At 38.1% G+C, this 16,979-nt stretch overlaps 1 protein-coding gene across 1 annotated transcript in view; it reads right to left on the reverse strand.

Annotated features, from left to right (window-relative positions):
- CHID1 (chitinase domain containing 1) overlaps positions 1–16,979 on the reverse strand; it is a 192,907-nt gene that overhangs the window by 146,460 nt on the left and 29,468 nt on the right. Inside the window, exon 9 of the mRNA XM_086613453.1 lies at positions 854–955. Coding sequence (XP_086469579.1) covers positions 854–955 — 102 coding nt within the window. The remainder of the gene's footprint in view (positions 1–853; positions 956–16,979) is intronic.

Below are 16,979 nucleotides of genomic sequence, written 5' to 3' on the forward strand. Positions count from 1 at the left end.
TGTAATAAACACGAAAATGCTGGCGTTTCTAAATCTGCCAGCTTACCACGAATATTAACTTTGAACAGTCTTGAAGCAAGACATACAGAATCTCCCAGGAACTCCAAAAGCATATCCTTACCTGCAATTTGGAGGAACCATACTTTTGGAAAATAGTAACGTAAAGAGTCTCTGTAGAGTTTAAGGACCTCTCAACTACATTGCTGTTCCCCTTTCACACAGTTAAAATAATTAAGTTCCTGAAAATGAACATTCATGTACAAGAATTGGGTTTTGTGTTATTTTTCAGTCAGATCAGCTCCTTGATCCGGTTTATGAACTACTGCATGAGCAGCTGTATCAGTACAAGGGAGGCAGGGACTAGGGGAAGAACGGAAAAACACATTCCAGCATGTTCACATTAGCAGTGCTGCCAAAAGGCAGTTTGCTGCCTCAAGATGAAGCAAGTGAGTTGTCCATTGTTCTTTAAAGCTAATTTTTTTAATGACATGTACTATATTATTCATGCAGAACTATCTTGCAGAACTGTGCTAAATACTGAAAACAAAAGAACCTGGCCTGGAAAAGAGTGAGTGTCATTGAACTAGTAAATGGATAATTTTTTACCTTGAGTACAAAGCCTTTCACAATATCTGGGTGTCAAATATACACTGCTGTTAAACAATGTCCCGAGATATTGGCTTGTTCAAAAATCACCTATCCTAACTACTAATTTAAAACTTTAGTATCTGATACAGTTGACACACACCATCCACTTTACTAAAAAAATGAACTCATACTGTAGATTTAATAGTCACTTAACTGAGGATCAGTTCCTTCAGCAACCTTTTTCTAATGTTAGATGGAGTCTTACCGTTGAGGTGTTGAATAGTCATACGTCATGAGACTGAAGCTGTCTATTACTGAGGCCAACTGATGAAATTCTTTCTTTGTGAACATTCCTGGTTGGTTAGTCCTTTCAAAACAAAGCGAAACAAAAAACAACAGGAAGAGATAAATTACTACAGTAACTTGGCTTATTCTCTCCTTTGAGTTTAACACCATTTGATCAGGTAAGAAAAGTCTTTCATTCTGAGGTGGCAAAAAAAGATATTTCAGTGCCATTCTTATAATAAATGTCTAAGAAAAAAATAAATTCAATACTACTTACTTTGACAGTGGGAAGAATCAGACTTCCACAGTATATTTATCAAATAAGCATTTCCAGCATGGTTACAATAGTGATTATAAGGGCTGTGGATTAATCAAATGGCCTTAGGTAGCAATCAACTGAACTCTAAAAGCTTTTACAAAACCTTTATTTGCTTGGCCTGTCAAACTGTTTTTGATACTTATAAAACTAAATTATCTGAGCCATACTTAAATAAATGGATGGGTGCAGCTGTTTATACAGAGACCTAAACCAAATGTAATTTTTTATTAATCTCAAAAAGAACAGTAATTTCAGTTTGTACTGTGCTTAAGAAATTTTCTCTCACTAGTGAAAAATACTTTTGTTTCTTTCCGTTCCCCTCCAAAAATCTCCTAAGAAGCAGAAGGCAAATACAACTACCTACTTTTAAAACAAAGACTATACAAACCTCTTTCCTTTAGACAAAAATACGACCATTTCTTTCTTCTCTTAGGAGGGGAAGAAAAAATCCATTCTATGACCTTCTCTAAACAAAAGTCTAGTTACACCTTCTGCATATCTTTGTATGCAATATGGAACACAATTCTTACTTCTCCCTTTTTTTGCTTATTCTTCACTTACAAATCTAGTGCTAGGTTACTATCTACCTTAGGTTCATGGGTGAGGGGGTGTTATTTTTGACAGTTTTGGATTCCTAGGGACTACTGACTTCCTTCAGCCATTCAAGTCAGAAACAATGCGCACAAGTTGCCTGAAAACACTGAATCTGTTTCAAAGAGAATTTGTAACTTCAGACTAGCAGCACACATAGCACAGCAGGGAATGTAAGGCAGCCTTAATCACATTGTAAAGATGGCACTGAACTAAAAAGGAGAAGCTGCTGCCAGGAGAACCATGTTCTCAGCCAGAGGGCTCTGAAGCACTTTAAGATGAGACAGATAGGTAAAGAAGTAGCATATTGTCCTAAATAGCCCAGGAGAGCAGGGAACATTATAAAAGAAAAGAAAAAGAAAAAAAGGGTTAACAACTACAAACTCCGTGATCCAACTCTGCCATTTGAGAGGTAGACTTAGAGGAGAGCAGAAAAGAGAGACAGAAGAATCCAGACCTGCCCAGTAATTTCAGAAATCGCTATTTGATCTAGAAATTAGTAGGCAATCCCTGTCTAGACAAGGTACACATTAAAATGACTCATGGTCCATCTTAAATGTAAAAACCAAAAAGATGCTCAGTGACAGATGCAAGTAATAAACTGAAAAATCACTTATTTTGACCCTTATCACTTTTGGATCAGTGTCCAAATTTTCCATCCAAAAATATGTGCTGAGCAGATCACCAGAGCATAACAGTGTTCATTTATCAGTTTACAAGGACACTTTCTGTTCCATCACATTAGGAAAGAGGTCAACAGAGTACTGGTAACAAAGTGAGGCAGATTAAATCATTCAACGTGCCTGTCATGTTATAAGGGAGCAAAGCATGAATGGTATCTGCAAGTCAGGTCAATGAACCTGACCAAACATACACTGGATCATGTAGCTGTAATTTGTGTGAAGCATACAGGTGCTCTGGAAGTCTCAAGTTTTCAGAACCAGTGATATACTTGTCATATTAAAGAGAAATCCTATCCTTTTTCTTTCAGGGTTTTAACAAATTAATAACAAGTCTTGACTTCTAGAATGTATTGGTGGACCTCAGTTTTTTGGATAGTTATCTGCTTGTCACTTACTGCAATTGCAAACTACAGTTGTTCTACAAGAATAAAGAAAATCAAAAGCATCTTTGAAACAGTGTCTTGGCAACTGGGATGTCTGTAGGCAAAACAATTCCCCAATGCAAACTCCAGCAAACCACGTTTTCAGTAAATTGATTGTGATTACTCATGAAAGGAAAAGCATAAAAAGCAATTATAGTGTGTATTAGGTATCAGGGCAAGTTGGATTGCTTTATAGATTAAGCTGGGTAGAACTTTAATGAAATTTGTATATGTAACTTGCCTTCTACATTCATTTTTCATATATATCGTCAAGGAATATAAAAACAAAACATAACAAGACAACAACAACAAAAAACAACAACCAACCTAGGTTAAAATGGATATTGCCACCATTTTCTCCAAAGCAAGCTTCTAACTGAACTGCTTCCATTACAAAGGAATGCTATCTGAGGAGCAAGGTCATAAATTTCCAACTTGGAACAAACCCAGCAGCAATGAATACGCTTTGTCCATTCAGGGATAGTGTTAAAACACCATCACTCTTCACAGAAAGCACTCACCACTCACTAGCTTAATCAACACCACCAGTCAATTCTGCTCTAGTCCAGCACTTTGGGAAACTGTCCGCTGGAGCAAAAACAAGACTATTTGATTCATGCCTTGAGGATTGTTCTGAATCAAGAAAACTGGCACTCAAGGATAAAAAATAAGTATTTTTCAACCGTTATTATGCCTCTCATTTGAGGTTTTCCAACCATTGTGGTATTTAATTGTAAACTTAACTCAAGGGCAGGTATGTTCTACCAACTACATCACTGACAAAACCAGCACAGAGAAAGTCAAGAGACTTGGCACAGAATATGCAAAGTCTTCGAGAATAAAAGTTTCCAAGTCTAAGCCAACAGCCTGTCAGTCTTCTAAGCCTTGAATAACGTCTCCAAAATATTCAGCGCAGTGGCAGAAATTTCATCGTTGTTTATCAGCACTGTGCAATATGCATACTAAAGACAGCTTGTGATTAAATTGTCAGATGACTAAAACCTTGGTGATTTTATCTGCTCACTATCAACATCTCAAATGTGAAGGAGCAGAAGTCAGGTGTATGAACATGAACAAGAAAAGTAAATGATTTAGTATATCTGAAAAGTCTCTTTGCATGGAATTAACCCTGACTTCTTAACTGCTTCATTTGCTTTATCTTTGCATTCACAGTAAGACACAGTTCAAAAATTACATCTCATTTGGAGTCTAACAATTGGTCTCAATTAAAAGAGTGAAGTTGAACACTGAATACATGAGAAATCTGCTGTTTGAAGATACCTGCTCCTAATGGCCTAAAAATACGCTGAAATTATACAACATGCACTAGAAATATGAAACAATTCAGATTCAATAAGTAAATTTAAGCAGAAAAGGGTATTGTTTTTATGTTCGCTTATACTAAATCCTTTTTATCGCCATTCTAAGAGTCAGATGCTTCATATGATATTTGCATTTGTATTTTTCTAACTCGATACCTTAAGCAAATGTCATTCAGTCTCCTTAACATTCTGCTTAAATGCACTAGTGTTTGTATGTGATTCTTATATTATTGTTCAACATAGTTAACTCTGAAACTTATTAAAAACTAGCAAAAACTCCAACTATTAAGGTTTGGAAACCGCCATCTAATCTCGGCAAAATTGGCATCTATATGGACTGTAAAAGTGAGAGGAGAAATTTTCGTGAGGAGAAATTCACCACAGAGATTAAATTTATGGCACTTCAAGTGCAGTAAAAAACACCTCTGATACTATACATAAAACAAATCATTTGTTTCAGGTCTGGATACAATGTCCATCATGATGTGTACAGCCCTGAAGTGATCAAGTAGTAGGACTAGATGATGACTGTAGGTCCCTTCCATCGGAAAATATTCTATCTTTCCTGCCCCTTTGTAGTGAACCACTGAGTTACTGAGAGAAAAACTACTCAACTTTTTGAGTATAAAGTTTAAGATACAAATATTTCTAGTAAGTGACACAGTCCTTTTCTTGAACAGAGAACAGCTGTCCCTGAGACACATCAACACTTTGCTTAGATGAGCCCATTTCCTTGAGAGCTCATGAAGTTTCCACCACACACTTTTAAGAGATGCATTTTCTTGGATAAAATACCAACTTTCCTGTTGAAACCTTGTTTACATGGCTCAGTATTTTCTTCCTATTCTCAGCTATGTCACTTTTGACTTGAATAAGAAGCTCCTTTACTTTATTGACAGATCAGATTCACCATTTCCATTTGTAGGCTCCTGACTCAAATTTCTGCTAGACAACATAGCAAGAAAGGAACAGCTATTCCCTGAGAGCATAGGTCTTATTTGCACATACTCCCAACAATTTGTCAGTATTTTCCAATGGCACACTGCTATATGTATATACAGAAACTATTCTAGGACAACATCACAGACTTGGAAGAAGAAATCATCTATTTTCCTTGGTATTTCTGTATACACAGCTTAGAATTTCACAGTCCCTTTTTACCATTCTATTCTTTCACATCTGAAAAAACCTCCCATTAGTGCTTTACTGATAAGTATTTCTATAAGATTTTTTTTAACTTTGTATTCTTTCACACTGAAAGACTGGAAGAAATACTTCAACCATGGAAGCCACTTTCATTTACTTTCAAATGAATCTACATTCTGAATTACTTCTTGTCTCACTATGATTACTCTCAAAATGAAATAAGTTAAGAAAAAAAAAAAAAGGTCTTGTAACTGACTGCTATACCCTGCAAGTTCGAACTGTATTCTTGTTTGGTTACCTCACCTTTTCCCTCCCTTATGAAAGAGAAGTTTTCTCTATCCTCACGTCTTTGAATAGTTCTTCATAAAAGAAAACTGATTGATTTTCCTTTTCCTGTATATAGCTATTTTAGAAGTCATCTTCTCAGTAATGACTTAATTTTCTTGTTGTGTATAATTCTGTTTTCTCTATAGAGCAACTGTTTGCAAATCCTCCCCTCTCCCATCTTTCCTCACCATCAGATATTATTGATTTTCATAGCTCCTTGCAGTTAGCTGCACTAAAGTATAATGTTATTGCATCTTATGAACACAGACCACTGTGTTCAGTTAATGCACAATCACTGAATAAAAATTCACCGTTTCTTCCTGCATGCAGTTTGTTCCACAGCAAATAGGAGAAAGAGCTAAAATGTCTATCATCATACAATTGTGCATTGTATGTGCATCATACAATTATTGGCATGGACAATGAAGTATTCAAATGCATAAACAAGTTAAATCTGAAACCATTTTCTTTTCAGGAAAAATTCTCTGGTCAGTTTTGTAACTACCCTATCTCTTTTTAGGTTCTCCAAAACTCTGTAGGGATGACAGCTCACTGAAGTATTTCTCTACCATCAGTATTTAGAAAACAGGTTTCTGTGGATATTTTGTGATTAGATTCTCTGGTGTCTTATGGATGTTCTGTTTACCATGCCCTTTCAGTGCTGAGTCTTGGAAAAAAGATGAGTCAACCTCATCTGTCCAGCTACCTATTTTCATGAAGTGGCATACACCTGACTATTAAAACTCTATGTCTATGTCAATTTTGTTCGAAACCAGTCAAAGAATAAAAAAGCTTTTGCAGAGAGATGGAGAACAGAAGAGATAAAGCTTACAGATACCTCGTTTCCTCAGAAATTGTGCTAAAAACAGAACTAAGGTCTGCCTGTAATAGAACTGGATGAAGCAGGCAAGTCAACAACAAGACCTGGACACCATACCGCTGTTCAAAGCCATGAACAATAACTACAGATCTAATCCTTGCTGTCAAAAACAGAATGTGACCATACTGAACGATAAACCAAAAGAAAGAGAGATTTTCAGACAGATGAAAATAGATTTAACATATAGTGGGGGCTGAATTCCTTGCAGTTGATTGGAGATTTTTAAAAGCACAGCATGATCTCCATCTCTCATCTCTGTCTCTCAGCGAGCAGATCCTTGCAAACACGTATCAAGGCTTTTACAGAGATGCATGTTACCTGTTAAGCATCTTGAAAAATGTGCATGCTTAGTATTCAAATACGTTCACAAGCACTTGTAATACAACATTCTTTTTCTCTGTTTCATTTCTAAGGACAAAAAGTTGCAAGAACTGAAGAATTGCATAAAATTATATGATCCAAATCTCAGTTAAAACAGAGCTTAAACACGGTATCTGATTTTGTGGCCTACAAACCCAGATCAATATGTCAACTCAGGGACTGTACATTGTAAAACGAAAAATGTTAGTCCATTGAATCTCAGTGTTGAGGTCAGTCCATTGCGGGAGAAACAAATAACACAAATTCCAAGTTAGTATAAATTTATTCCTCTTTTTACAATCTGTGTGAAAGTCTCATTCCTCTTAAAATAGAAATAAAAATCAAACTGAAAGGTAACTCCATAAAATGAGTGCAACTACCATTGCTCACGTATGCTCTTCCAGTCATGGCTTTTCATCTGGTCCTACCCAATTTCACACACTAAAAGTGTTGGGACAGATGAAGGCAAAGACAAAAGGAGGAGGATTCCTTCGCCTCCCAACTAACGCTCATCTTCTTAACATCTCCAAATCACATTTTGGTCATGTAATATGAAAGATTACCTTATTGTCAAAAAGTCAGAGAAACATCATCCCAAGAGAGAAAAATTATGAAAGGATGAGCAAATGAAAAAAGGAGAAATTTAATGGAAACATGACAATTTAGCAGTTTATTTCTAATGAGTTCTAACAGCCTGAATATCCCAAGATAAGTACTCTAGCAAGCCTGAGCTAGACATTAGGGAGAACCCTCTAAAATGGTGCAGACAGTCTGGGAGCACTGTAATAACGTTCATTCATTGGTAAATTCTAAGAGCTTGTTAGATAAACTTCTATCGAAAGTCATGTAGTTATAGTCTATTTTGCCTTAGGATAATGCACCTCCCAATACTATTCTCTAGTATCTACTACTCTATTCTCAACTATTCAGAATAGTAGCTTAAATTCAGAAATAAAAACCTGCAACTGTACTTGTGCACTGTCTTTGGCTGCTGCACTAATTTCATGATAGGAATGGTAAAATTCAAATGCCTTCAAAGAGCAGACGGGTTATATTTCAGTTGTTGACAGAAAAGATCACAATTTAAAATTAAAAAATATCTCTACCAAGTGCATCCTAAAACTACAAACCTGACTGATTTTATTAGCATTACTGGCCATGTTCAAGTTTTCTTAATGACAAGAATGTCTTTACCAAATTCTCAGATTAGATTAGGACAGGCTTTTAAAAAATAACAACAAAATCCAGCCAGCTTGACAAACAAGAAAATTGTAACTCAGTGCTACAGATTCACAATACAAAAGTGCCGAGAGTAGTTACTTCACACACTATGAGTGCTCCGTATCACTAGAGGACTGTAAATGATAACAGACTGACGAGTAAGAACGTGCTGTATTTTCATCAGGAAACAAAATGGTATTTACGTACCAAATGAAATTTTTGCAGAACATTGAGGGCTGGCACTCTTCCTTAATATACATATCCCATCCCAGCTGTTGCCATTGCAGTACTGGCTCTCCAAATAGAGGGAAACACGGGATCTGTTCTTGTCATAGAGTAGCCTACACAGTTTTCATGAAGCCAAACTAATTACCTGTGGCCCATCTGGTTTAAACCAATAACAGAAGTCAAGAAGGAGAAACATGCCAACAATTACACGTCCTGAAAAGAAAGCATGAAATCCCAGTAGGCACCTAGGGACAAATGAGCCTGAAAACTGCTATCCTCAGAGCTGTGGCATGCTGGCAGACCAGTCTGCACCACTTACTCTGCATTTTTCAGGTAACTCAAGAATTTGTATCTGAAACTCCTAAGTCGACAAAACAAATTCATCTGTTTGACGCAAACAGACAATATGAATATCAAAGAAGAAAAAGTTTCTTTCCACACTTGTCATTGTATTTACTGTTTCCATTTTTGGAGAGGTTAACTGCTCTTCTTTAATGCTGTTTCTGTTCTGTTGCTTCAGCCTCTTCAGAGGAGTCATTTAAGCACGACTATGCACAAATGAACATCCACTGTGTCACCATTTGGTTCTCCTAATTTCCAAACTATTCCAGTGCCTTTCATGCCAGGGCTTAATGCCCAGGCAAGCCATGCTCCAATAGCAGAATATCACGCAAAACAAGCTTGTACCCTGGAGCATATGAGCTTAATTTAAAAACTCCAACACACCAAATGTAGGCTTAATTCCTCCTCGCAAAGATTAAAATTATCATTGGTTGGGTTTTTTTGGAAAGTTTTCCAACTTCACACTGAAACTTATGCAGTAATTGCTCTACAGCAGCTGGCTCAGAATTGCTAGAGCTACAAATGCCAGGCATGGTAAGGAATATGTTCCACTCTTGCTTCTCTTTGACCGTTGTTAGTTGACCTACAGATTATTTTAACGATTCTCCCTAGTGGGAATTCAAAAACTGATGCATACACCTGCTTCAGCACTTGTCACTGTAGTCAGACCTTGGCTGCATTAACTTTATGTAGTAAGGCATAGTCTTTAAAAAGGCACTTCTAAGAATAGACATGCTCCTCTCAAGTCCTTGCTGGATCTATACAAAATACACTGAACCTTTCATGGCTGCAGTCAGAGGCATGCTGTACTGAGCCGGCAGCCCAACAAACGGCAGCAAAACCAGGAGTGTCACTGGAAAGGGAAACAGATGTAGTTTAGAGCCATTAACAAGCATCCGGATTTACTGTAGCTAACAGAATTCAGTTGAAAGAGAGATGTGATTGACAGACTTATACTTTAAGCCTTTATACAGGGAGGAAACAAAACCCATAACCCCAACAGCATGACTCTGAGTATGATTCAATAGTATTACTATAATTCGAAGAGTTTATTAAACTGTCTCCAATGACTGTTACTCAGAAGCAGTCAGTAGTCATTTCCTACCAGTTTTCTGCTCCCCTCAATATAAACATATATCTCAAGCTGTATCTTGTGATCTAAGTCACACGTGTTTCACAGGTTCTCTAATATGCAATAAAAACTATTATGCCAGTCAGCTAGACTAGAGAGCCCGCTTAAGAGTCTTTTCTATGCCTTCTGGAGTACTGAATTTTATGTACAGCGCCTGATTTCAAAATCTCTTGATATGTTACTATACTCTCCATGTTCCTGACAGTGCCTTTTTTTTTTCAGGATGCTCACAGGAAGACTGATGACTATGGGAACCACGGAGGACAATGTGTTATTATCAACCAGGCACAACCAATAGGAAACTGTGCATAATTACGGTTTTCAGATTTTCCTTCCCAAGTCCCATTTTCTGTATATTGCTTGCCCAAGAAGATTGTATTCCAGCATCAAATTTCTTTATTAGCAACTGCACGCATGAGAGAGCATACTTGGTGTATATATATACTAGCTAACTCTACAATGAATGAGCACTGATCATTTTTAGAATCGCTTGCTTTTAGGTGACCTCGTTTGTCAAATTGGAAGGAAAAATAAGACAGATATACAGACATGCAGAAAGATCAGAAAAGTGCAGCAAGAGTATTCTTGCTTCCAACAAAATAAGATTATTATGGCCAGGTTTCTCACAAACATTTTAACCTTTCATAACATTAATTATAACTACTGGTAAAACAGAGTCCTGCTTAATAAACACTACTGTGCAAAGTTAATTTTTTAGTATGCTGTTATTTGACATAATCTGATAATTTAAAACTCCATTTGAAACAAGCAATAGGTTTCCTGCTGTTTTGATCCCTGGCATTATTTACTTACCAAAGTTCCAAGGCTTTACATTCTGGCCTGCATAGTCCTGCCTGAGAATGATGTTAGAAGTAAGTAACGGTTCCCATTTCACTCCAAAACAGAAACATCTTACAAGCTGTTTATAATTTAATTGAATTTGTTACCATACATTATCACAAAAAATCACCCTGTTGTTTACTTGCATATTCTGCATCAGAATTACTACTTGAAAGAAATATTTCTAAGGAAAACAGTGCACATATACTGGAGTAGTGAACCCACAAACACATTATCTATAGACAAAGGCAATCGAATCTGCAGCAACTCCTAAAGATGACAGACTCCTGGTGAAAAGCACAGATTACCTTAATAATTACAAAAATCCGTTCATAATCAACTTCTAAGAGATGAAAACACCTGTTTCCTTTATGACATATGCAAAACACCAGTCAATTGTGGCATCCATTGAGCTGAGCAACTGTGAGGTCAACAAGCAATTTTCTATCACGTACTCTTCCTACTTTTCAGTCAAGGATGTATGTAGATTTATAGGAAAGGAGGAAAAGAGCACGACAGTACAAAGTAAAGGAGGGACAAGTCATCTGCTCTGCTGCCAATCTTTCTCAAGAGGCAAGGTAGCAAAACGAAGCTGATATCCACTGCTACTGGGTAGCAGTAATGAAGACTGCATAGATTCTGGTAATTTTCACCACACAGCAGCTCTGGAAAGAAAGAGCTGAAGCAACTGCAGACAGTCCTTCATATCCACAATCTTTTTGCAGCAAGAATAAAGAATAAACTGAGCAGTTAAAATCCTAATTATGGAGAAGTTTAGAGGTGGAAATACCCACAGTATGTACCCAGAGAAGCTTTAACTAACAGGGAGAGAGGCTGTTATTTTTTTTCACTTTTACATGTGCAAATACAAACATTCAAAGTTAGGGATCCTTGCCGTATTTTGAATGAGAAGCATACATTATGTTCAAATATTTGAAGTGAAAAAAGTGGTTTGGGTTCCAGTGGCTTTCAAATGAAAGCAGCTGCACTACTGCTGTGCATCTCAAGAAGCCAATAAAGGCAGACCAATTTGATATGGATTATTTGCCAAGACTGCAGTAGCTTTAATATGCTCTTTTCAAAGTCTAGAATCTAAACAAGCAAAAAATGAAAGTCACGCTCAAATTTAACTTCATGTGTTTCACAAGCAAGTAAAAAGTTGTGAGCAAGATTGCTGCATAGCAGAGAATTATTTCGCAAAATGTCTAAAGAACATGAGAGCTGTTGAACGAAGATGATCCGAGGGCTGGAACACCTCTCCTAGGAAGACAGACTGAGTCGGGGTTGTTCAGTCTGAAGAAGAGAAGGCTCCGGGGAAATCTTCTAGCAGTCTTCCAGTACCTGAAGGGGGCCTACAAGAAAGCTGGAGAGGGACTTTTTACAAGGGCATATAGTGATAGGACAAGGGGCAATGGCTTTAAACTGAAAGAAGGTAGGCTTCAATTAGATCTAAGGAAGAAATTTTTTACAATGAGTGTAGTGAAACACTGGAACAGGTTGCCCAGAGGAGTTATGGATGCCCCATCCCTGCAGGTGTTCAAGGCCAGGTTGGATGAGGCTTTGAGCAACCTGGTCTAGTGGAAGGTGTCCCTGCCTGTGGCAGGGGGGTTGGAACTAGACGATCTTTAAGGTCCCTTCCAACCCAAACCATTCTATGATTCTAACAAACAAGTATTAAAACAGCATTGCAGTGCAGTAAGCTGAAGAACCTGAATATGAAAACTTCTGGTTTGCAGGACGTTTTGGCACAAACTTGAAATCCTGCTTCTCAGCCATCTCTTGTTCCAGATGCCTAACAAGTGACTTTCATTAATTCAGTTGTCTGGCTTTCTTTTAATGTTCAGAGAGCAAAGGTATATTGTTTGCGCATTTTCTTCTTGTATTTATCTTAAGAGTTTATACTAAGCTTATCATAACAAAGGTAGTAATAATAAACTTTAGCAAGAACATTTTAAAAAGATAAATCACTTCAAAATGCTGGGGGATATCTGTCCCCCAAATCCGTTGTTACATACCTTGTTGATGCCATACAGAACAGTCCTAGGATTTCCCCTTAATACAAAGTGAATCTTGATCCATAAAATTAGAGTGAGGTCTAAGAGATAGCTGATTCTCACAACAGATTGAAAACATAAAGAAATATTCAGCTATCCTGAACAGTCAACTAGTGCTCTGAAGGAGGAAAACCCTCTTACATAAGTATCTCTTCATAAACAGCAGAGACACTGGAAAAAGCTCCCCAATTTCTCCAGTTTTCTCTTCACTTTATACTGCATCAAAAGAACTGTTTTTAACAAGATGACATCTTGTTTTTCTGGAAATACAATTTCTTCCTTCCCAAAGAAAGGATCAGTATACTCTAACCTTTACAGCCCCCATACAGTCCTGGAAGGACTTCAGCCATGTGTTTTTAGAAAAGACTAAATATTTGTCCAGATTGCTATCAATCTGGGAATAATTCTGCCTAAACAGCATAACACTAAATAGGAATCTCTCAACTGCCTCTTCTCCCCGCCTCCCCCCCAGGAATCTCCTAAAAGAAGCTAAGTTAACTCCATATATTCACATCTCACCATAGCAAATCTTACTGTTCAATGAATGAAAAATGTCATTTCAAAGCAACCAAACAAGACAACAAGTCATTTTATAACAAAAATACAGGAATTTAGCATCAGTCTTGTCTACCCTCCATGCCCACCACTACAAAACTAAAGCAAAAGCAGTACAGAACATTCCTCCTGACTTTGTTTAGGAACCTCAACAGATCCTCCTCCTGGAACAATGGGTATATTATAATGAAGATTTTCAAAATAGCAGTAAGCACCATTTGAACATAAAATGCATTCTCTTTAATGGCTTGCTGAAAACAGGAAAATTGCTGAATCACATTAAAACACTGTCAAGGCTTTATAACCTCCCTACTGTAAAAACAGTGATACAGTAATGGCTCTTGAGATACTTTCGGTTTTTCTCAAAGTCTCTTGTCTCATAATGCATACATAAAACAAAAACATACTGTCAGCAACTTCTCATTGCTTTTTAAAAAAAAAGTCATGTCAAGAACACTTAACCTCCGCATAACCCAAATCAGTTAGCAAATCTTAAGACTTCAGACTGTTTGAAATGTCAGAAGTGCTGATTTTCGACTTTTTTTTTTTTTTCCAATCAAAGAAGAGATCAGTCACAGTCAAAAGCAGCAGTTAAAAATGATGGTTGGGATTTAACTGCACTTAGTTGAGAATGGATGGTAAGCAGAAAGACACTCTGAGATGCTGTGTTTCTCATACAGATGTGAAAAACTTTTCAGAGCAAGAAGAAAACAGCCAGCACAGTATCTGACAGAAAATATTTTGCCATAGGCATGTTTCCTCAAAGGAGACATTATCTACACTTCTAGTCATTTTTTTACTTTCCTCTAAACACTCTCATTTTTCTACATCCTCCTAAAAATATAGTGTCTCAGACTCAGTTTGCCATGAGACCTGCCTAGCACTGAGAGCAGAATAATTACCTTTTGTCACCCTGAAAGCTCCCTGCCGATTGTCTCAAGAAAAGAGTTCCTTTCCCTGCATCTCACAGCACTGTTGCCTTGGCATTTTGAAATTGCCTGATCCTCTTCCAACACAGGCTTGCCCAGAAAGTTTCCATCCATGTCCATGTTTTACTTCTCCCTCCTTAAAATAGTATTTTATACTTGCCTTTACTTAATCCCATGGCAGTGATCCCAGGATTTTTAATATTTCTGGAATAACTTCAAGATCTGATCACCTCCTATTAAGTGTTTACTTACCAATCTGGTATCTTTCACAAACTCAAAAACAAGCCACCAGCCCTACTGTTTCAGGAAAACACTTTAGGTCCCTTTCATATGAGATATATTGCCCTACCACTTCTTTCACAGAGGTCCAACAAAGACTGATTTTTATACTGCATATACAACAAGTCTAATGTATCCAGAATATTATGATATTAATATCCAGACTTGCTAGACATGTGCCACACAGTTGATCTGTGCTGTCCTGTATATTCTGCTCTGTATCATATGGATACATACTTCTTCCTGAAAATCTAACGGCCATAGCTTAAAATATATGGTTCAGGGAACCATATATCAAGGATGATGTAGGGGATCTAGAGAGAGTCCAGAGAAGAACAGTCTAAGGTCTAGAAAATGCAACCTATACTAAGACATTAACAGACTTTGGTTTATTTATTCCATACAAGGTTTGCTCACGGGTCCCACCTGAAGCGTCATCCCAGTTCAACAGTCACAAAGCGGACTATTCTAAGCAAGCTGGCACTTAGGTTAAATTCATACGGAAAGGTGTTGGTTTAGAGACGAGGAACCATAATTCATACTTCCACTAATGTTTCCCACACCTTCTGCCAGAAGTTTTACAACTGTGAGGCTAGGCGCACTTTGTATCAGAGATAAATGCGCTTGTATTTAATTTAAATCCTACTTTGATATATACTATCAGAAATTAGCCAGGAGATAACAATTTATTCTAACTAAACTGTACGCACTTCACTAGTAGTAATATTTTTGAGAACTTCATGAGGACAGTAATATCTCCAATTATTTGTTTATAATGTGCTTAATTCTTGCTAGAAATCCCAAACACCGTGTCATAGAATGGTTAGGGTTGGAAGGGACCTCAAAGATCATCTAGTTCCAACCCCCCTGCCATGGGCAGGGAAACCCTCCACTACACCAGGTTGCCCAAAGCCTCATACAACCTGGCCTTGAACACTTCCAGGGATGGGGCATCTACAACTTCTCTGGGCAACCTGTACCACTGCCTCACCAACCTCTGAGTGAAAAATTTCTTTCTTATATCTAATCTAAATCTCCCCTCTTTCAATTTAAAGCCATTGCCCCTTGTCCTGTCGCTACACGCTCTTCTAGAAAGTCCCTCTCCAGCTTTCCTGTAGGCCCCCTTTAGGTACTGGAAAGCTGCTGTAAGATCACCCCGGAGCCTTCTCTTCTCCAGGCTGAACAGCCCCAACTCTCTCAGCCTGTCTTCATAGCAGAGGTGCTCCAGCCCTCGGATCATCTTCATGGCCCTCCTTTGGACCCGCTCCAGTAGCTCCATGTCCTTCTTGTGTTGGGGGCCTCAGAGCCAAATGCAGTATTCCAGGTGGGGTCTCATGAGAGCAGAGTAGAGGGGCAGAATCACTTCCCTTGACCTGCTGGCCACGCTTCTTTGGATGCAGCCCAGGATACGGTTGGCTTTTCGGGCTGCCAGCGCACATTGCCAGCTCATGTTGAGCTTCTCATCCACCAGCACTCCCAAGTCCTTTTCCTCAGGGCTGCTCTCAATCCATTCTCCACCCATCCTGTACTTGTGCTTGGGATTGCCACGACCCACGTGCAGGACCTTGCACTTGGCCTTGTTGAACTTTATGAGGTTCTCACAGGCCCATCTCTCCAGCCTGTCGAGGTCCCTCTGGATGGCATCCCTTCCCTCCAGCGTGTCCACAACACCACACAACTTGGTGTCATCTGCAAACTTGCTGAGGGTGCACTTGATCCCACTGTCCATGTCGCCAACAAAGATGTTAAATAGCACTGGTCCCAGTACTGACCTCTGAGGAACACCACTCATCACTGGCCTCCACTTGGACATTGAACCGTTGACCACAACTCTTTGAGTGCAACCATTCAGCCAATTCCTTATCCACCGAGTGGTCCATCCATCAAAATCATGTCTTTCCAGTTTAGAGACAAGGATGTCGTGTGGGACAGTATCAAATGCTTTGGATAAGTCCAGGTAGATGATGTCAGTTGTTCTTCCCCTATCCATCAATGCTGTAACCTCATCATAGAAGGCCACCAGATTAGTCAGGCAGGATTTGCCCTTAGTGAAACCATGTTGGCTGTCACCAATCATCCCCTTATTTTCTAGGTGCCTTAGCATAGTTGCCAGGAGGATCTATAAGGTTAAATGAAAACATACTGCTGAAAAATCTCGGCTTTGTATTGGCAAGTATGTTATGAAGACATAGGTAAGAGCAGCAGCTATTTCACACACTATTACTTAAACCAAGGATCAAAGTCTGATATACCTTTAGTATTATCATGCTACATTTGATAAAATTAATAAAGTATAAAGCTGCCTTTAGTTACTTGGGGCTTCTTAAACAATTGCAAAAATCCGTTTTAATTTAAAAGTCTTCCATGCATTTTAATTACAATTGATACATATAAAACTCCAAAGTTTTGGAGGTTTTAAGCAGATTTCTTTGTTGGTTTGCTTTGGTTTTTTTTTTCAGAAATGCAGCAATCACTA

This window comes from Tauraco erythrolophus, chromosome 6 (assembly GCF_009769465.1).
Source record: "Tauraco erythrolophus isolate bTauEry1 chromosome 6, bTauEry1.pri, whole genome shotgun sequence".
Lineage (NCBI taxonomy): Eukaryota > Metazoa > Chordata > Aves > Musophagiformes > Musophagidae > Tauraco > Tauraco erythrolophus.